This window comes from Camelus dromedarius, chromosome 2 (assembly GCF_036321535.1).
Source record: "Camelus dromedarius isolate mCamDro1 chromosome 2, mCamDro1.pat, whole genome shotgun sequence".
NCBI lineage: Eukaryota > Metazoa > Chordata > Mammalia > Artiodactyla > Camelidae > Camelus > Camelus dromedarius.
In genome coordinates, this window is record NC_087437.1 from 40163839 (window position 1) to 40186205 (window position 22367).

Sequence of the window (22367 nt, forward strand, 5' to 3'; positions counted from 1 at the left end):
CTTGAATATGCTTTGTGCATCTTCATATCTAGCTTCTTACTCATTTCCATTATGCTTTTCTGAATATCTGCCTTTTGTTTTACCCCCCACACCCATCCTAATGCCACCTGATGGCATACCTCTGCTATGAAATCTTCCCTCTTAGCAACCTTCTTTCCATAAATTTCAACAAACTTAAATCTTTATCACTCATTTGGCACATATCATATTGTACCACAAATTGTTCTCTCTCCAAGGGAAATGAAAGATCCCCAGGGTCAAGAATAATGTCTCCTCTAGCATTTAATTTGGCTCTACTCAATAAGTGTTATTTGACTGCTTCACCATTATTCCCTCCGCCCCCCATTACAGAAATACAACAGAGACCTGGACATTCTAATAATTGAAATATTTTCTGTTCTCCCAGGAACATATAATATCCAAAGATTTCTGTCACATATACTCAAAACATTTTCTTCTAACCATGTCATCTGTATTCAGAAGCATCTTTGGTGTACTATGTTGGGTCCAACTTCTTTAAATTCCGCTGCAGTGATCCACATGTCCTGGAAGGCAGACAGGGATGCAAGAATAGAGCCTCCCATCCACACTGATATTTTCCTTTCTGGGGGCGCTATAACCTGCACAGGGGTGTTGGCAGGCACCACCTTTGCTATATCCTTAACCAGCCTCTTATCCAAACCAGGGAAAGAGGTCGATCCCCCAGCAAGGATAATATTGGAGAAAAAGGAATTCCTCAGATCTGTATCACATTTCATTATGCTGCTGAAGCACATCTTATCAATGCCAGGGGTTTCAAGGTTCACGAGACTTGGAGAGAAGAGAGCCTCTGGACAATGAAAGAGCTGGTCATGGAGTCTGAGCACCTTCCCATCGGGTAGTTGGTAAACCTTCTCTATACAGTCAGCTTTCTTGGCTTTTTCCTCCTCAAAGTTTATTGCCACATAACAAGAGGTTTCCTTAATGTCTGCGACAATCTTCCTGTCAGAAGAACTAAGCAGCATGATGCCATGGTCCTTCAACAGCATCATGAGGTAGTTGGTGAGGTCAAGGCCTGCCAGATCTAGCTGCTGGACACCATGAGGGAGACAGTAACCCTCAAAGATGGGCACGCACTGGGTGACCCCAGCACCTGAATTCAGCACAAAGCCAGTAGTGAAGCCAGCAGCAAAGAGAGCTAGCACCCCCTGGATGGACATATAGAAGGCTGGAACCTCCAGATGCTCAAAAAACACTTCAGTGACACGTTGCCGGTTGGCCAGTGGATTCAGTGCTGACTCTGTAATCAAAACTGGGCCATCACTGGGCTTTAGCTTCAGGTTATAGTCATAGATGTGCTTCCACATGATCTCCATGTCCCCCCAGGAAGTAATGAGACCACGCTCCACTGGGTATCTGTAGCAAGAGCAATAAGATAGATGGCAGCCTTTAATTTTTCCAGTTTCTATTCTCTTCTAGCCTGGGTTAATCCTCATATTTATTACGAGTAACCCTTTATGGGCAGTGACAGCCAAAACCTCTCAGAGAAAAGTTTAACTGCCAGCAAAAATTAGCACAGCTAACTTCCTCGGCAATTTTGGTTGCTTTCTGTTCTCCCTCCCCCTTTACCCTTTTTGACTTAAAAAAAGGGGGGAGGGATCTTCACATAAATATAAATTTAATATAAGTTAATTGGGAAAAAGAACCCAAATGACAAAGGTACCATAATTAAGTAATATTCTTAAATGAACTTGTATTTTACGAACCATGACTGTATTCATTTGAATACATTTGTATAGACACAGAGAGCAATAATGTTCACCCTGTAGATGTTTGTTTTGGTACACTCAGATTTGTGGCTCCAGCGTTTGCAGTAACGGCGGCTGGCTGAAACTTCCCATCCTCCCTTCTTTACCCTTTCTCTCACCCTTGCTTCCCTCTCTGGGCTGTCCCTCCTTCCCTTCCACGCGGTTTCTGCCTGCCGGGAGAGGGCGGTACCTGATGGAAAGCGAGTTCCTCCGCTCCTGCGCTTGGTCCCCCACGAATACTTCCTGCGCGCGCTCGGCTGCACTGGTCTGGCTTTTGGTGCGGCCAGTGATGTTTGGGTAGACAAACAGAGGCTCCCGGGAACCAGCCAGGCCCGCCTTGATCATTCCTGAGCCGTTGTCTATCACCACCGGTAACTGGTAGTAGCTCATGCCGCCGCCGCCGCCGCCGCCGCCGCTGCCTCCGCCTCCTGCCGCCCGGCTGCCCTGGCTGCGGGCTGAGCCGGGAGAGTGGAAAGTGAAGTGCGAGGGCCGGCAGCCTGGAACGCCGCGTCACAGAGGCCACGACGCGGCCCCGCGGGGCCTGAGCCCGGCAGGTGCGGGCCGGGAAACAGGAGAGCCCCAGGCCGGTAAACTCTGTGGACGCCCGTGCGTTCTAAAGTGCCACCCACGATTGCGTCTCACCTAGGCTGGACCACTCCCCACCTCCTGGAATCCGAGAATATCAGGAAAAAAGTTTCATTTCTCAAAGCCATTAAATTCTGATTAATAAATGTCTGTCCAGGGGCCTGCGAGAAGCTCTGAAACGCACCCTTGAAACTGGAAGAAGGCGGAGAGATGGCAGGGGAAAGTTGCAGAACGCGAGGCACTATCCGGATTTCTGAAACCCTCGTCAACTTCTAAAAAGAAAAAAGTGTTAGGATTTCAAATGAGTTTTAAATAATTTTATTATTTCTATATATACTGGACAAATACTTCGTTGTGTTTCTTTCCCGTGGTTTCTAAGCAAAATGTACTCAAAACCAAAATGGTAGAATCTCACTTTAAAGTTTTTTTAGCAATTACATCTGGTTATCCACCCCACCCCCACCCCCACCTCAGTGTAATATGGAAGCTCATTCTTATTCCCTAAAAACTTCTGATTTTTAGGCATAAGAACGTGTCTGCCTCTTTGCAGGAAAAAAAAATGGTATTTCTTAGGTCATATGGAGTTCAGGGTTAGAAAAATGTGTGCACACTGCGTGCCAAAAAGTGCGTTTTGGTGTTTGATTTTTTTTTTTTTTTTTAGCCTCTCAATTTTGCACACCTTGTAGAAGATTTTTAAACAAATACTGTCTAAAGCATGTACAAAAGCACAGGAGGAAATTGAAAAGCTACCCTACGCTCCACCAGAGGCTGAAAGGGTCGCTTTCTCACTAGCTAAATTAACAGCTGTAGAGTTTGGGGCTGCGCGCCGCTGCGGGAGCGGGACTCCGGGACCCAAGGGCTGCGGGCCCCTTTGTAGCCGGCTAAAGCCCGGAAATTCTCCTTGAACTCTCAGCCCCGCAATGCGGAGAAAATAAACTAGTATATAACACTTCTTTTCCATAGAAGAAAGTAAACTCAAAAGAAGGGCAACTGATGGGTGCCCTGAAGGGCTTTGGAAAAAGTGTACGCAAATTCCAACTTTTGAAATAGTTAGCACTGTTCAATTGGACATGTGGTTATTTTCCCTTCTTTAAAAATCTCTTTATTCCGTTAAAAGTTACATTAACATTACTTTTAAATGTTTGCGAACTGGATGTTAGAATCGTGATATCAAGGACTTTCTGAGCACCCAAATGTGACAAGGTTTCCGTAGTGTAGTGGTTATCACGTTCGCCTAACACGCGAAAGGTCCCCGGTTCGAAACCGGGCGGAAACAGGGCTGTCTTTTTCTTCTTTACCCGTTATATTCCTTCAAAAGACGTAATCTTGTTAGAAATTTGCAGTACCTTGGGAACTTGAATTTCAGCAGGGGTGTTATTTTATTTCGTCACCAAATAATTTTATTGACGGCTTGCACGTAAAAGTGCTTCATGCTTTTAAAAAAAGTTTTTGCAATCAACTAACAACCTGATACTGAAAAAGTAATGTAATGTGCAGCCTAGTAAGTAATCAAGGGTAATCAAATACCGTGCAACAACTGGTAAGCCCTGTCGCCCCTTGAACATTCTTTGTATTACAAGTCATTTGGTTTCCACTAATTTTCCCCTTTAGATTGCAGATTTCGCTAAACTTCAGAGACGATGTTTTATGCTTTTTCTATATACATGGTGTCCAACATCTGGAGAGACTTTTAAATATTTCTGAATTAATAAATTACCTAAAAGGGTTCTGACAAAAATAAAAGTGGAATCAGAAATAAAATTTTACTCATAAAGATGTAATCAATAAAGAACCAGCGTCAAATTTTTCCTTTTAATCCTAAAGGCTATAGTTTCATTCACAAATACAATTCTTACCTCCAAGAAAGAAGTTATAAGGAGAGCAAACAGAATCTGGTTAGAAAAGAAAATCTCAGGAGAGACAAGAATAAATTCAACTTTAGACTGTCCGTTAAAATAAAGTTGCGAGTAAATTTCCTATTGTCTTGACACAACTTTTAACGAGAAAAACATGTTTAAGTTTTAGTTTTCTTAGATTTATGATGTTCGCAGGTAGTAGGAAAGAATCCACCCTAACATTTCAGCATGACTTATCTCACTGTTTCTGTGTCTTTTTATATTAGGCAGATAACTGGCACCCCTTTCCCTCATTGTACAAAATCTGAATTCGATGTCAATAATTGTACTAAAATTTTTCTAGTCCAGACGCAGGAAAACCTTTTCCGGTGTAAAGCCCACCTTTCTCCATGCGCATGCCCAGTGTGCCCTACTGCTTTGCTCTGCTGTCGGGCATCTCAGACTTCTAGCACCAGGTAAGGGTATCCCGGAAACTGGGCTCCAGGTGGCTAACGCAAACAAAACCCAGGGGGCCCCAAGAGCTTTGGAGTACGTAAACTAAAAATGGGTGATCACTCTCAGCTCAAAAATCCCCATGGCGGAAAGCCCGAGTACACAAAGCAGCTGTTCCCACCCTTGAAGCCTCAAGGAAGGGGAGGATGATGGAGGAAGACAAGCAACTAACTACAAGCCCCAGCATGCAATGCGCAGTTTCTCCTCCAGGAAAGAGGCCCGCCGCGCAGCGCGGCCCAGGCTCGGTCCTGGAGGGCAAAGAGTGAGATGCTGACTGCCAACCGGAATGCTCAGAATGAAGACAGGAGGGACGCTGTGAGCGAGCCCTTAGGTCTCGTATCCAAGAAGCTCCCTGTTTCCGGGGACCCTTGGCATGGTAGGGAGCGGGATCTATGTCGCCAGCCCGTTCCCCCAGGCAGGTGTCGGACCTCCACGGTCCTAGAGCCTGTGGTGTTGCCACTGAACACCTAGAGCCGGATGTGACGTCGACGTGGAGAAAGCAGGGAGAGGCGGAGCGTGGCGAGGTGACGTCCTTCCAAGATGGCGGAGAGAGAGTGAAGAAACCGTGTCTCTCTTTGGGTTGCTATAGGTGAGTTCTGGCTTCGCCCCCAGTATGCCATCCCCGCTCTCACCAGACCCTAGGACATTGGAGGGCAGGCTCCTTCGAGTTCCAGCTCAGGTCGGAGCGAAGGTGTTAACGCGGAAAGCTTGGGCGAGGCAGCCCTGGTGTTGGCCTTGGCCACAACCTCTGCTGTGGGAATTCGCGGGAGTGGGAGCTGGGCGAAGGTCAGGGAGGCAGAAGCCAGCAGAGGCCGGCTTTCGTTGTCACTCTCCGATTCCACCCCGGGTGGGTAGGGTAGAAGGAAGGGGGTGTGGCCTTCTCGGGGCGAGTGGCCAAACCTTTGACAACTGCTGGCCCTGCTTATTCTCCGCCCCCTCGGCACCCGCCTTGGGTTTTGAAGCAACTGTGAGCACCGCGGAAGCTAACAGGTTCCAAAGATTTAAGGGCAGTTTAAAAGAACGCGTACCGTGTTCTTTTTCCCATTTGTCCCAAGGAATCACTTCTTAGTGGTTTATTGAATTTTCTTCCTGTTATGTGTGTGCCTAGTGAACTTGAAAGTCTAATGCAAAAGCGTGGAATTTTGTGTTGCTTTTTTTTTTCACCTAGTGGAATGTTTTCACTGGATCGCTGTTTATTGACGTATTCAAAGGATTGTGTTAGTTGACCAAGGTGAAATAAAAGCTAGAAAGGAATTTATTCCTTCAGCATTTTAACCATATCTGTATGATAAAAATTTTATGGGGGCATAAAGTGAGAACAGACTTTCTTCTTGTTGGTGTTATGTCTCATGTCCCTTCTCCACTCACCAACTGATTGGGTGAAGAGTGATGAAAATTTAGGATTACTTATTTACTATTCCTTTTTGTTTTCTAGAACAAGGGTAAAATTCGATTCTGATCTCAAAATGCAGTATTCGCACCACTGTGAGCACCTTTTAGAGAGACTGAACAAACAACGGGAAGCAGGTTTTCTTTGTGACTGCACCATAGTGATCGGGGAATTCCAGTTTAAGGCTCATAGGAATGTGCTTGCCTCGTTTAGTGAGTATTTTGGTGCGATCTACAGAAGCACTTCTGAGAACAATGTCTTTCTTGATCAGAGTCAGGTGAAGGCTGATGGATTTCAAAAACTGTTGGAGTTTATATACACAGGAACTTTAAATCTTGACAGGTAAAGTACACATTTTATTTCTACTTATAAAAGCTGGTCAATGGTCTTTAGAGCTAAAGCAGATTTGAATTTTTTTTTATTCAGTCCTTGAAGTCTTGAGACTTCAAATATTGTGCACAATGTTGTTTCTAATAAAGAAGTTGGTATCACTAATTTGGGATAAACAGACTAAATTTCATAAGCACAAAAGAAAAGTATAGATGTTAATACAACTAGAGCATTGTTTTTGACACGTTTGATTTATCTACTGAAACAAACTCTGACTTCAGTTATGTAAACTTAAAGGTCAGAATACAATGGATTTTAAGTGAATTTCAGTTTACCTTTGCTTTTTGGTCTTTATATTCCTCTGGTTTTCTCTCTCCCAAACTCTGTGCTTGGAGTGGGGAGGTGTAGGTGGAGAAAGAAGGAAGAACCTCTAAGTTCATTTAATAGTGCTCCCATTACCAGCCATAAATAGCAATATGCAGGACCTCTTCTTGATCTTGTTTCAGAAAAGTAACTTCATTGGAGTATTAATGGCAGTGACTCTTGTTATCTCTGTAAAAGCTATCAGTACTAATGCTTAAGTTGGGTCCAAGATGCTAAAATGCTTCTCTAAGATGCTTAATGCTACCACTGCACTGACAAGAAGAATCTGATACGCAGGCACTGTTTGTCTCTCAAACATGATAAACTATATAATTAGTTTAATACCAATATATTTACTGGTTGTTGGGGGAAAGGTGGTGGGGATAAAAGGAAAGAGAAACCAATTAAATTACTCCTGTCTTCTTTTCTCCATCTTTTATGAAAGTGTAAACATGAACAGATCATCATCTGACCTAGAAAGATTATGGGCTTTAGAATTAGATCTTGCCTATCAGTCAGTATGTCTCTTTGAGCAAGATACAGCTTCTCTAAGCCTCCTTTTCTTTATCTGTAAAAATAAGATGATAATAACTACATTAGTTGTTACTGTGAAGATTAAAGATGTACTTGAAGGCCTGCCTCTCAGTGAACATTAGTTTCTTTCCTTCATTTCCTCTTCTCTATCCTACTCTCCAAGCCCTTTAATTCCACATTTCTTAGAGATGAGGAAAACAAAAAACAAAAGAAACACCCAAAATTCTGCCACCCACTCTTAACACTTTGTGGATATGTTTACATTGCAGCTTAGCATGGAAATATACTTCTTTTAAAAGCTGGAATAGAGATATTCCTTAATCCTTTTGAAAAGGAAATACTCATGTTAAAGTATTTTTAAATTTTGGTGTAATGAAATCTTTGAGTCAGCTCTGTATAGGGGTTGATTAAAGGAACAAAGCAGTGTCATAGATTTATGTTACAGGACAAATTAAATTGAATATTTGTCTATACAAGTGCCTTTGATCTAAAAATTTAGAATTTATAATGTAAAATAATCAAAACCAGTGAATTTCGGTTGATTGTCAATTTAGTGGTTTCCCTTTCTCATTTAACTTTGCCAGAAAAATCTTGAATTGATTTGAACACACTGAAAAGCACCTTACTTTGATCCTTCAAGCAAAGAATTGATGTGAAGAAGAGCCAGATGTTTTGCTCAATCTTTTTTTAAACATATCTTTCTTGGGGAGCTGGGGAGTTAATTGTTTGAGCCCAGCGGCAAATGTAAGAGAAGACGTATACCAAAAATAGAAAGTCTGTACAACTTATGTTTAAGAAAACAGAATAATAGAGAATTAACTGGACTCAGGAGCCAGAGTACCTTGGTCAAATCTTAGTTCTAACACTCTGTAATCTTGGGCAAGTTACTTAGTTTCTTTGGACCCCTGATCCTTCATTTGTATTTCATTAGTGTGTAAAATGGAGATTATAATAGATTTCATAGGCATGTCCTAAGGATTAAATGAACTACTCATATAAAGGACTTGGCCATAAACTTAACAATATGTAATTAAAATGACTTCCAATGACTTCGGAAGGTGAAAGCAAGTTTGTAAGCATTATAACTTTATGCTTGTAAGCAAAAGCAGATAAGTTGCTGACATAAACAAATGGTGATTGATTCTCTTAACTGAGATTATGGGCTATCTATGAAATAGGTAAATTGTATGAATAGCTGTCACTACTGAACAATTAGTGCATGACTCAGTATTAGTTTGTATTGTTTGGTCTTAAAGCTACCTCATCTTATTGGTAGTTCCTTTTATGGAGCACTAAGCACAATTATAATTTGAGACCTAAATATAGTAAGTGATAGAGTAAATGTGGTTTTCATTCTATTACTATTTCTCATTTATTGTAATTTAATAGATAATGTAACAAAATTAATAAAAATGCTTAAGAAGAAACAATGTTTTTAGAGAGTGACAGTGCTATATACATGCAAAAAACATTTTGTATGAAAGATAAATAAGGTTGTTTTTATGTTTGGGGCATTGGTGCAATACCTTTGCAAATAGAGTTAACTTGATTACAAAATCATGCGTTATTTGCTCCAGAATTAAAGCCAGAGGCCATAAGAAAAGAGTATTTTAAGTAATGTTTTTTTAGCTAAGGGAGTCTATTTGCAAACAGAATGTTTTCCAAAAGTTTATTTGTAGTATGTTTAGGAACTTAGGATGTATTTTCCCAGAGAACAAAATGTTCCCCAAAACTGGTGATTAGGTTTCCAAACTAGCCTACAAAATCTACTTAATTTTCCCAAAGAATTAAATAATATTTGGGGAAAATGGCAAATAGGAAGGTATGTGTTTGTGTATGTGCGTGTGTTATATCCATCCTCAAATAATTAAAAGGGCATATTTTTAATGTTAATACCAACTCAGCTCTCTGACTTTATAGCTAAGAAAATTGAAAGGTGGAAGATGCTGATTTACCCTAGTTAATCCCGATAGTAATCCAGAGCCAGTGCTAGAATAATTGAACAACCTTTCAGTACATTGTAAAATTATAGAGGGCAGAGACTATTTGATATTTCTAAATATTCCTTTCAGGAACACGTATGGTAGTTGTTCAGTAAATATTGACTGCAATGTTGAACAGGGTGATCAGAATTTTTCTGCATGACTCTAAAGTGACAGACTCTCTAGCTAATGTGGTTTGAGTATCACACCACACAGAAAAGTTGGGAGTGTTGCTAGAGAGCTTAGTGCATTCTAAAACCTTGTTTCTTCGAGTGTGATCGATGGACTAGCAGCATTGGCATCACCGGGAATTGTGTTAGAAATGCAGATGCACAGGCCCCAGTACAGACATATTGAATCTGAATCTACATTTAATAAGATCCCTGGGTGATTCACATGCACAGGTAAGTTTGAGAAGCACAGTTAAAGTCCCTCACAGGGGAGCAAGGAAGATAATAGTTTTTTTAGACTCTTCCTGTTGCTAGTCCAGAAAAGTCTGCTATCTGAAGAGGCCTCAGGATAAATGGGAAGAGGCAGTAAGTTGCCAACAGCTACTTTTGTGTTCCAGGTGTTTTTTAAAACAGGCAGAAATTTTAACACTTTATATTTTCCTGGTTATACTTATGAATAATCATTACTTTGTATCTTTTCAAGTTCTGTAAACTGGAGACTTAACGCCAAACAGTCTGAATGAATGAATAAATTTTATAAATTTGTTCTCTTAGGCCTTTTTCATCATTCTGCTTCATTAGACCTTTAAAAAACATTGAAATATTTCTGTAGCTCTGTTTCAGAAACGTCTTTTTCTTTGATTAGAATATTGTCACTTAGCCTTGTTTCCTTACAGTTGGAATGTTAAAGAAATCCATCAGGCTGCTGACTATCTCAAAGTGGAAGAGGTGGTCACTAAATGTAAAATAAAGATGGAAGATTTTGCTTTTATTGCTAATCCCTCTTCTACAGAGATACCTAGTATTACTGGAAACATTGAACTGAATCAACAGACTTGCCTCCTTACTCTGCGAGATTATAACAGTCGGGAGAAATCAGAAGTGTCTACAGATTTAGTTCAGGCAAATCCTAAACAAGGGGCATTAGCAAAGAAGTCGTCTCAAACTAAAAAGAAGAAGAAGGGCTTCAACTCTCAGAAAACAGGGCAGAACAAAACAGTGCAATATCCCAGTGACATTTTAGAGAATGCATCTGTTGAATTATTTCTAGATGCAAATAAATTCTCCACCCCTGTAATAGAACAAGTTGCACAAAGAAATAATTCAGAACTCGAGTTGACATCAGTTGTGGAAAATACTTTTCCAGCACAAGACATTGTGCAAACTGTTACAGTGAAACGGAAACGTGGAAAATCACAGCCAAACTGTGCTCTGAAAGAACACTCTATGTCTAATATAGCCAGTGTCAAGAACTCTTATGAGCTGGAGAGCTCTGGGGAAGAGCTGGATCAGAGGTATTCTAAGGCCAAGCCAATGTGTAACACATGTGGGAAAGTGTTTTCAGAAGCCAGCAGCTTGAGAAGGCATATGAGAATACACAAAGGAGTCAAACCTTATGTCTGCCACTTGTGTGGAAAGGCATTTACCCAATGTAACCAGCTGAAAACGCATGTAAGAACTCATACAGGTAAGACTGGATTGTGGTAGGTGTGATTGTTTTTATGTTGTGACTGAAATATTTTTATAGACATAGTAATATACATTGTTGACTATTTGTGACCAAAATTTGGAATACACTTGTGTTCATAAAATCATTGAGCAGGTTAGACTTGAAAATGTGTCCAGTTGTGACCACATATTTAATGGTTTTTTGTTTGGTTGTTACTGGGGTACTGGGACTGAACCCAGGACCTCGTGCACGCTAAGCATGCGCTCTACCACTGAGCTATACCCTCCCTTCCAGTAGCTGTTTGTCTCATTGTAACTGATACTCTGAAGTCCCAGTGCATGAGTTCTTTAAGAATCATTTTCTCTCATAGTTAAAATAAGCATAAACTTAGTTTTAGCTTGCTAAGTATTTAACAAATATATTAAAATCGATAAAGAGAAATGTAATTACAACCCAGTCTGATTCTCAGATTTTGCCAGCTCATCTCACCACCTGCTTCCTAGACTTTGTTGACTTCTGAATGTTAATTATATATACATTCCTTCCTCAGCCTCTAGATTTACCTTTATTGGTACACTTAGATTTGTACTTTATAAGATGCAATATGTATTTCTCATTGATCACCTTTTATGAACTGAGAAACACTAATTTCTTCTTAACTCTACTGCTGTTTTCAGTAGTCAGTATGGAAGAAGATCCTATTTGCTTTTTTACTTCTAGCAGTTAACATTTTCTGAATACTGAAACTAGTATTGTTGATGGACTCTTGAAAGCGTATATGGCTTAAGCAACTAAGACAGTATTTCCTTCTAAATATAAATTTTATTTACTTTTCTTTTAGGTGAGAAGCCATACAAATGTGAACTGTGTGATAAAGGATTTGCTCAGAAATGCCAGCTAGTCTTCCATAGTCGCATGCATCATGGTGAGGAAAAACCCTATAAATGTGATGTATGCAATTTACAATTTGCAACTTCTAGCAATCTCAAGATTCATGCAAGGTAAAATTTAAAAACAAAAAAATAAATGTTTGATCTTTGAGTCTGTTATTCACTATAGTCCTAAAGTAGACTATTGTATTAGAATTCAGGACAGTTCTAATTTTGGACCATCACACAGTATTCTTAGCACAGTCAGGGAACCACAAGGGAGCCGTGGTGGCTGGCGGGGAATAAGTGAGGGAGGGAAGTAAGATCAGAATGCTGTTAGGGTGTCCAGACGGTGAAGGTTTTATAGGCCTTTATAAAGCTTTTACTCTTGAGAATAAGAAATAAGTGATATGATCTTGCTTGCATTTTTAAAAGGATCACTCTGGCTGCTATATTAGGAAAAGATTATAGGATTGCATGAATGGAAACACAGTTATCAGTTAGGAAGCTGTAGATAAAACCCAAGTGAGAGTGATAATGGTTCAGGTCAGAGAGAGCAGTGGGAGAGATAAGTACTAGTCAGATTCTGGACATATTGTAAAGTTTCAACAAACAGAATTTGCTGCACACTGGATGTGGGATATGAAAGGAAAAAGGAAGGGTAGAATTAAAAATGATTGAGGTTTTTGAGCCTGAGCATCTGAAAAGATGGAATTACCGTTAACTGAAATGAAGATTTGTGAATAGAGCAGTGTAAGTGGGAGTACAGGAGTTTAGAGTAGAGTTCTGATCATGTTAAATTTGAGATGACTATTAGACATCTGAGTGGAAACATATAATAGACAGTTGGAAGTCAGGGGTCTGCTTTGAGCTGAAGATACAAATCTGGGAGTCGTCAGCATATAGATAGTATTTAAAGGCATAAGTTGGATAAGGTCACCAAGAGAATGAAGGTGAGTAGAAAAGAGATCAAAGGATGGAGTCATGAGGTGCACTAACTTTAAGAGTTCTGGGAAATGGGCAAGAACCAGCAGAAGCGACAAGGAAGGAGCAGGCAATGTAGGAACAAACTAGGAGATTGGGCTGCCTTGAAATCAGGTGGAGGAAATGATTTCAGAAAGGGGTGATCAGCTATGTCAAATTCTGATGATAGGGAGATTAAGACTGAGAATCAACTACTGGATTTGGCAAAGTGAGAGGTCAGCGGTGCTCTTAACAAAAGTAGTGTTAGCAGAGGCTAGTTAGAGAAGAGATGAGCAGAGAAGAAATTAAAGTAGAACCATTGGAGACTCAGGATGTAACTAAAGGGGAGCAGAAAAATAGAGGAGCAAGTAAGATTCAGGGGTCTTTTTTTTTCCTTTAAGGTGGGACATCAGTATATTTGTATACTGTGATCCAGAGGGGTGGGGAAAGTGGATGATGTAGGATGGAGGGAAAAAATGCAAGAGCAATATCATCGAATAGGCAAGGGGAATAGTATCTTACATATACAAATGGGAGTAGTTGGATTCAGATGTCGTTCTCATACTAGACTTAAGAAAAGTAAATGTGAAGATACAGATGCCTATAAGTGGAGATTTGTGGTGGTAGAAATTTTATTCTGATTGCTTCAATTTTCTCAGTGAAACAGGAAGCAAGGACATCAGCTGAGAGTGAGGATGGGTGAGGAGGTGCTGGAGGTTTGAGGAAAGAGTTTTGAAGAGTGAGTGAATGGACAAGCAAAAATGATTGCCTACAGAATTATAGGTGCACTTGACTACCATATAAAGATGATGGCAAACTTTGAAGTAATCTCAGAACTAATATTTTGATAACAACCAAAACATTTAGTCTTAGCAGTACACATTAAACTCTTGATTTTAAATACATATAAGATGAAATGAAATATGAAATAAAATACTGCATGAAAAATTGTATGAAAAATGTTTGCTATATAGAGTGATCCCCAGATTGCTTTACTTGCCAACATATAATTTTATTTACTGATAGGAAGCATAGTGGAGAGAAGCCATATGTCTGTGATAGGTGTGGACAGAGATTTGCCCAAGCCAGCACACTGACCTATCATGTTCGAAGGCATACAGGAGAAAAGCCTTATGTGTGCGATACCTGTGGAAAGGCATTTGCTGTCTCTAGTTCTCTTATCACTCATTCTCGAAAACATACAGGTAAGAATTTGATACAGAGACTGCTTAAAATAAGGAAAGTTATAAATATAAATAAAAGAAAAAGGGAAATTGAGCCTTTACAAAAAAATAGATTGGTTACAAGCTTTCTAGTTATATGTTTGTTGTTTGTCCTTCTTGAGGCTTTTTATGTTTGTGATTTTCACATAAATATTAAATATAAAAGCAGACATTTTTCTAGAATAATACACAGTGGGTGAAATTATTTATCTTGTAACTTTGTACATTAAAATCAGATAATTTTGACAGTATATAAACTTGAGACATTTTTTATGACCTTAGAGAAACTCCTTAGGCTCTTATATCTTCATTTCCCTTCGATAAAACTGTAAAGTTAAGGGGTTGGGGTGGTTTTGGGTAGAACATTGATTTAATAACTTCTTAGGACTTTTTCTACACAGACATTCTAAGATTTGCAAATTAAACAGATACTTCAAACCCAAAGTATCAATTTTGAAGCAAAATCTGTTGTTCAAATATTTTCATTTTCTGTAGGGTAATTTTTTAATAGATCTTTCCTAAATGATTTTATTCCACTTTAATAATCTTGTAGATAGCACGAATTGAAATACAGATTGTTTAATTTTCATGTTTTTAATTATATAAAAATCAGACTTCTTGCCCAGCTCTAGTCTACTAGAAGGATACTTACAGAAGTAAAGTTTTAATATATGAAAAGCATCAGGTTACATGAGCAATGTAAAATAATTACTAATGTTCCTTTAAGTTGGATCACACTGAAAATACCTCTGAAGTACAATATAAAGAGGTTTTAATTTAAATAATATTCTACAACAGCTTACTTTAGATTATTGTACTTGATAAATATTATATTGGTATAGTACACCACTTCGCTATCTTTTATTTTCCATCTAGGTGAAAAACCATACATATGTGGTATTTGTGGGAAAAGTTTTATTTCCTCAGGAGAGCTCAACAAACACTTTCGATCCCATACAGGTCTGTGTTTAGGGAGAACGTATTGTTTTTTGTTCTCTCTAATTTCTTTTTCTGTAAACCTTGACTTTAAACCATTATGGACTATATGGTATCTAGTCATACTCTAGCGATAGCAATATTTTAATGTATAAATATCAACTTTTTATTTTGTTTTTTAGTTGTTGGGAGTGTGAATTAAATTTGATCAAGAATTGTGTAGATTTTCTAAGAAATGTGCCTGATAATCAGTAGTTTTTAAATGACTTGGATTAAATTGCACAGATATACCAAAAAATGAAAAGGAATAGATAATACCAAGATAGTATCAGATTTTCTTATTAAACCGTGTTCACTGTGCAAGTTTTAGGAATACATTTTTATATCGACATGTTTATTATAAAAGGTAGTATGTAAGTAGTATGAAGAAAATAAATGTACAAAAGTGTTTAAAACAAAGGAAAATGCCACTTTGAAAATATACTGTTTTCTTTCTAAAAATTATATTTTATAATTCCTATCTGGTGTAGTGTGAACACCTAGTAGACAGTTAATAAATTTATTGGCAACTCTATATTCTCATACTCCTCAGTTTTCATTGTAAAGCATTGAACAGTTCTTATTTCAAAAGAATTATAATTTTGTAGTATTTTTATTCTGTATTTTTAAAGGATTTTCTAATTTGTAAGTTGCCTGAGAGCAGAAACCATAATCATGAATTTTTTTCCCCCAGCTACATCTCTTAGCCAGAGTCTGGCATATAACTGGCACTCAATAAATGTCTGATAGAAATACAGAGTAAGTTACATCTTCAGTTTGAAATTTCTGTTAATGAAAATGTGTGATTTTTTTCAAGAAATAGGGATGCTTTGTATGAAGGAGTGCCTATGTGTATACAAGTTTTCATTTCACTGTATTAGAACCAAGAGATTAAGATAGTAATTTGAACTAAATTTAAACAGTATAATAATGTTTGTATTGTGTTCGTCAACATTGGTATTTTTGTCTTAGCAGCTTCTGAAATACTGAGATTTTAAATTTTTTAACTTGTTTTTCAGGAGAAAGACCATTTATCTGCGAATTATGTGGAAATTCTTACACAGATATTAAAAATTTAAAGAAGCACAAGACTAAAGTCCATTCTGGTAAATGCTTGTGTGTTTTTAAAATTTGATACTCTTATATTTGTGCTATTCCTTAAAATGTTGAGATGTACAACAGTTTAAATTTAAATTTCACATTAATTTTAACTGGAAAAATTTTGAAGTCCATTTTAGCCCAAGAGACCCAAATATTTTTCACAGATAGAAAAATATAAAAATTAGATATATATTTTTAAAAATTAGGTCACACATATGAGGAAGGTAGCTTTATAATTTGCAGATGAATTCATTCTGAATTTCTTTCCGTATTGACCTTGTAATAAATGATGCTTGAAATAGTCCCTCCTTTAAAAACCTGATGTATGAACAGTTTCAAGAATGAAAGAATATGTAAACAAATTATATATTACTCTTCCTCATACTAGAGTCTGGGTTACTTGGGGTTTACTGTAGTAGGTGCATCATGAACAGTGGTCCAGAAATATATTAGAGGAAATAGGGAAACAGGTAGCCCCAAATTGTTACAATGTATGAAAATGGAAAGAATTTTTACACTTTTGCTACAGAATTTTTAGACTGTTGCTTAAAATGAATCCTTGAGAAAGTTTCACTATGCTTAAGCATTCTGTTATGATTAGAAACAAAACACTAGTCTTCAGTTTATAGAGATGATAGTCTTTGATGGTAAACATAAACACCATGAGGTTTAAGGTAAGTAACATCTGAAAACTTCTGTGAGACATTAATTCAACAAGCATTTATTAAATACCTCTAAAGCACACATAACTGCAGAGTGTATGAAGGTGAACAAAGCGTAGTCCTAGTCCTCAAAGAGTTTACAATCTGGTGTGGGAGGCCAGAAATCTAAATAACTATGATTACAAGACAAAATGTAGTATAACAGAGATGCAAGAGTGCTGAAGAAGAGATTAAATGAGGTGAATACTGGAAAAGCTTAATTCTAGGGAACCTGAAAGGTGGAGAAGAGTTCAAAGGATGGAGATGGGAAAGGGAAGTTTCATCCCAAGCAGAGAGAACACTGAATAGAGTCACTGGGATGAGACAGCACAGGCTGTATTCTTGGCTGGTTGAACTGAAGAATAGTCTGGCAAAAACAAGATAAACTTTATAAAAGCAAATATGCAATTTTGTCTAACAGAGATAGACTGAAATCATGTTAGTACTTTGGAGTGACAAGAAAGTGGAAAGCTAGTGGAAAATTTGAAGAAAAAACTGTATCTTTAGTCAGTGGCATAATAACTCCCTTGAGTAGGGCAGAATTTCTGAAAATGAGAGTGCCATATCTCTGAACTTGAACTCATTGAATAATATGAATATGAACTACTCATTAATACATTCAGTGAACAAACAATACTTATTATGTGTATAGCACTTTTAAGTACTTTGAAGGAATTAGAGAAGTATAACTTGACATTTGCTCTGAAGGAATTTACAGTCTGTTGAGCATTCAAGGCATACCTACGGAGAATGTTAAATAGCAATATGATAGATGTCACAGGGTGGTATATGAAAAACTGACAAGCAAGTGATAAAATAGGTAAGAAACAGCTTACCCTGCTCCAGAACAGTTAAGTCCATTTTTATAATGATGTTGGTGCTTGAACCTAATCTTCAAACCCATAATGGATGTATATAGATAATAAGAAGGGCAAATCAGCAAGAGAGAAACAGTATGACTAAAGGTGTGAGGTTGGAATGCAAGTTCTGGGGATGGTATATAGATTGAGTCTTCCTCAGGGTTTTTGTTTGGTTCTTAAAGAGAGTTAATTTTTTTCTCTTCCATTTCAGGTGCAGATAAAATTCTAGATTCTAGTATAGAGGATCATCCCTTGAGTGAACAAGATTCTATACAAAAAAGTCCTTTATCAGAAACTTTAGACGTGAAACCTTCTGATATGACTTTACCACTAACTCTTCCGCTTGGAACTGAGGACCACCACATGCTTCTGCCTGTCACAGATAATCAGTCTCCTACATCAGATACGTTGTTGAGGTCAACTGTGAATGGGTATTCAGAACCACAGTTGATTTTTTTACAACAGTTATACTGACTTTGTGAGAAATATGGAATTGCTAAGACACCTTGGTAGGAAACATAAACATCTCTGGTAAGGTGCATATATTCATATTAAATTAACCATTCATTTGAGTTGTGGCCATTATTTTTCATTCACTGAGGTAAAAGCACCTGATGCTGCATCATAACTGGGCAATGCTTCTTTGATATTTGGCTTTTCTGTCTAAGTCATATACACAGCTTTTTAAGGAATGAGTAATTATACTACATTAGCACTCTTTTGGGTGGGTAAGTTTTACTTTCTTTTAGAGCTGCCTTAATTCCATTTTTATTTTGCATTTTGGATTGCCTTTCATTTACTCAAGTAGAATCTATCAGTTTATGATTTTTGACCTGTGGAATTTATTTTCTTCCCCTCAAAATTTAAAAGAAATCCATGATAGTATCAGCCCAAGAGAGGTGCTGATGGATCAATACATAAACCATAGACCAATACATAAACTATGGGGGGAAAATAAAATTCATATTTCTGCCTAACAGAATGTACCTGAGAAAATTTCGGTACTGAATAAGAATTGTGCTGTTTCTCTATTAATACAGTCCATTGGAGGTAACTTTTCTAATGAAACAAAAAGTGTTTCTCTTAAAAGCTAGAAAACTATGTAAATTTTGTTCATTTAGAACTCAGTATTCTAGAGAAAACCAGTGGTCAGTACTTTTGATTTATCTGAGACTACATTTTCAAAATGAATTTTAAGTAGCTATTTGGTGTTTTTATCTTATTAAAGACAGTTTTGAAACTTGATCCAGATTGTTTTAATAGGTTTCTAGATTACTGGAGATGAGGAAAATATACTGAGTTTTGAAAATTTTTTATAAGCCTCTTATACCTCTTATGCACTTTTAAAAATATAAAATCCTAAAAAGAATTTTCTAAATAGAAACTTAATGCATAGTATAAAATACTTGGCTTCTGAATTTGATACATTATATTCATAAATAGTTAAGAAATGAACTTCAATTAAATAGTAAACATTTGTTATCAGAAAGTCAGTTTATTAAACATTTTATACTTGAGTTTTCTATAAGTTCTGAGTTTTTAAATTTTATAGATTAAACCATGACAGTTGTTGGTGGTTATAGTTTCACAGTAGTCTTTTTCCTTCCTAATGAACTTAGAAAATTCAGATTTATTCTGATATTTACCACTCTTCCCCACCCCATTTTTCCCAAATATTGATTTATTTCACTGTCTAATCTTTGGACATTAAATTATCAGTTCCTATACTGCTGATCAAACACCATGGTGACATTATTTCTTATTTCTGCCATGCATTAGTTGTGGCTTATTTGTTTTCTGCTTTGAAACCACACCTGTAATAAAATTAATGTGTTTTCTTATTGGTATTGATTTCTTTAATTGTTATTTTCTTTGGGGTCCTACTCATAGGAACCAACCAGAAGACTTAATGAAACTACTAAATTCTTGTAAACTGTACATATCGTCACCATTTCACAGCATACTCAGCATTTTCACACTAAATTGCCACCAGTGGGATTGGCTTAATTGAATAGAGTTTGAAATACTGCCTTTATATAATGTACCTCAAACTTTGTATTTAATTTATCTAAGAAATATAATTATGCATATGTATTAATTTAATATACTGAGTTTAAGTACAATTTATAAAGTTATAAAATGTTCAACTGATCTATTCTGGCTTAAATTCAGTAGGAACTGGAATGTGAAGAAATTAAAGGAAATTAGGACTCAGCCTTTTTAAGAAGTCTACTGAAATAGAGAGGTTATATTTAATTCACATCCTCATTAATCTCAGTATCTAATGAACAAAATTTCTCTTTAAAAACTGCCACAGTGATGTTATAATTCTGTGAGGGTAGTAGTTACCAAATTTCCTCTAATATGATGGTAATTAGCATTCTGCCTTTACATAGATAAGCCTTCAAATTTATTATTTTTTAGAATTATTGGATTGGAGTAGCTAAAGTTGATTTATTGTGCTTTTCTTCATCACATTATCTGCTTCTTAGCTAAAATAATTTTATTTTAAAGTGACATGGCTTGATGCTCTTCCAGAATGACGTGTAAAGAAAGCTTGAATACTTCAGTATCCTGTCTTGTCATTCTTCTCATAATGCTTATTATTCTTTATCATAATATGCATGTATTTTAGTTGTATCTGGCATCATTCTAACACTCATAATTATATTAGTTAAGTTCATTTTTAAATATATTTGTACAATGCAGTGTTTTGGGAAAGGTCTGTTCTTAAAGTATTACTAAGTTTTTTGAAAGTCTTTTTAAGATGCTGAAAATCTTACTGAAAAAACATTTTCTAAGTTAATTTTGTTTTATATTTGTATTAGATTATTCCTAATGTATTGTTAGATTTTAGGCTTTTTAAAAAGAAACCATAGATTATATATAAATGATTTTGCTGTTTTTAAATGGTATTTGTTTTATGTTTAATTTCATAGGATGATTTTGATAGACAAATTTTAGAAAGTTTTATTTTTTTTAAGAAAAGGTTTTGTCTGTTCTGTTGCAACAGTAGTTTATCACTTCTGTATGTTTCATTTCTACAGAAATTGTGCAAATGAGAGTAGTTAAATTATGCTTATATAAAAACAATGTACATGTACTCGTTTTTTAAAATATCCTAGAATAATAGCTCTAATATTTGATGCACATCAGAAACATATTTTTTAAATAATGGTGTCTAAGCCCAACCCCACCTTAGGCCCTCTGATTTAGATGATCTCTAGAACATGCTGGAAGAGCTCTGTAGGTGATCTTAATGCATACTGAACATTGAGAACTATTGTCCTAAACATTTCTTGGCATTCTTCCTTTGGGCTCTTGATATATGATATATGGGTTCTTGATACATGAAGCTCTTGGTAGAACTTTCCTCAGAGATTTTGAGACTTTAGAACTTGGCTAGAAATACCACCAAATAAAAAGCAATTGTATTTTAATGTAATTTCTGTAAATTCTACATTTTTACTCATTATTTATGAACAATATTGAGATTTAGTTATTGGTGCATTTGAGACAATGATACGGTCTACTCTTCTGTGCTCTGCAACCCTGCACCCCCTTCATGCAAGAAACATTTGGTGTATTTGCTTAAGGAATTTAGATAATGATTATCATGTAAACATAGTCATCATCCAGAAGTAGAGTAATTTCAAGAAGAATATACTAAAATTAAACACCACAGATGTGAATCAGATACTTGGATTAAAATATCTGACCATTATTTTGAATGCTAGAAAACTGTTGAAATCAGAATGCATAAAGTTACAAAGATGAATAAGATATCCTCCATTTTTTAAGTATACAGTCAGATGGGAAAGATAAGCCTGAATATAACTGGCAATAAAACAAGCCAGAATGCCAAGTGTTACAGTGCTGGGGAGGCAAGAAAGGAAATGCTGAGCAGTTAAAGGAAGATGAATGGACACAGAAAGAGCCATTGCTCCCCTGGGCAGGCAAACAAGAGGAGATGGTTAATGGGAGGAATTTGTTCACAGCTGACTGAGGTAGGCAGAATGGAAAGAAAGTGTGAAAGGTAGGGATCAAAGGTACGTCTAGCACTATACCTATACCATCTTGAAATAGGGCTCTACCTTTAGCCTGTGCCGAAGGAATGGGATTAGATAGCCAAGTTTATAATCCAGGATCTCACACTCAATCACAATTGACTGCTGAAGGGCAGGGATTAGACAGCCACATTTGTAGCACATGATGCCATACTTGTGACTGCAGCTCAATGAACACCTTAGCAGGGAGAAGTAATTCTTAGGCCAAACACTTACTAGGTATTGGTATACATGTAAATGAAAAAAATCATTTAGAACTGGCCCAGAGTCAGTGAAGCAAGCCAAAGTCAAGGAAATAGTGAAGAAGCAGAGAAAGCTGATCTATAGCGCAAGGAAAGGGATAAGGCAAGCTTGCAGAACCAAGTGACTGAGGCCCTGAAGAGACGGAAGTGGCTTGGTTTCTGGCTTTGCAATCCCATTCTGGAGGTGGCACAACTATGCTTCATTTCCTTGTCCCTGGTTGCCGCTTATTTTTGCCTATTTAAGTTCGTACAGTATATCTCCTTTTTCTTAAGCAGGCTTGAGTCAGTTTCTGTTCCTTGTAGTTAGGCAGCCCTGACTTAGACACATTAAGTTTTAAATCCTTAGTGATTGAGTAAATGGTGATGCCATTAACTGTGATAGGGAAGATAAAGTGGAGGTTTACGGAAGAGAAAACTTTATTTTTTA

The 22367-nt window shown here is 37.1% G+C and overlaps 2 protein-coding genes and 1 non-coding gene across 4 annotated transcripts; 2 read left to right on the top strand and 1 right to left on the bottom strand.

Annotated features, from left to right (window-relative positions):
- Window positions 1-264: 264 nt before the first annotated feature.
- ACTRT3 (actin related protein T3) lies at window positions 265-2231 on the bottom strand. Its single transcript, XM_031450886.2, has 2 exons — window positions 1978-2231; window positions 265-1395 (listed from the first exon to the last, which is right to left on the bottom strand). Exons 1-2 carry the CDS (start codon window positions 2175-2177, stop codon window positions 477-479), a joined length of 1119 nt encoding a protein of 372 aa, XP_031306746.1. The 5' UTR covers window positions 2178-2231; the 3' UTR covers window positions 265-476.
- Window positions 2232-3575: 1344 nt separating this feature from the next.
- On the top strand, window positions 3576-3648 carry TRNAV-AAC (transfer RNA valine (anticodon AAC)). The gene has a single exon. It is a non-coding gene; the product is annotated as a tRNA-Val (tRNA).
- A 1027-nt stretch (window positions 3649-4675) lies between these two features.
- MYNN (myoneurin) lies at window positions 4676-21076 on the top strand. 2 transcript variants are annotated; one of them, XM_010976316.3, is made up of 8 exons: window positions 4676-5309; window positions 6156-6452; window positions 10167-10957; window positions 11781-11940; window positions 13798-13976; window positions 14871-14954; window positions 15989-16075; window positions 17843-21076. In XM_010976316.3, the coding sequence occupies exons 1-8, from the start codon at window positions 5113-5115 to the stop codon at window positions 18103-18105; spliced, it is 2058 nt and encodes a 685-aa protein (XP_010974618.1). In that variant the 5' UTR covers window positions 4676-5112; the 3' UTR covers window positions 18106-21076. The 2 variants fall into 2 exon arrangements, with proteins under 2 accessions (XP_010974618.1, XP_010974619.1); XM_010976317.3 differs by lacking the exon at window positions 14871-14954 and having other exon boundaries at window positions 4677-5309.
- The last annotated feature ends 1291 nt before the right edge of the window (window positions 21077-22367 follow it).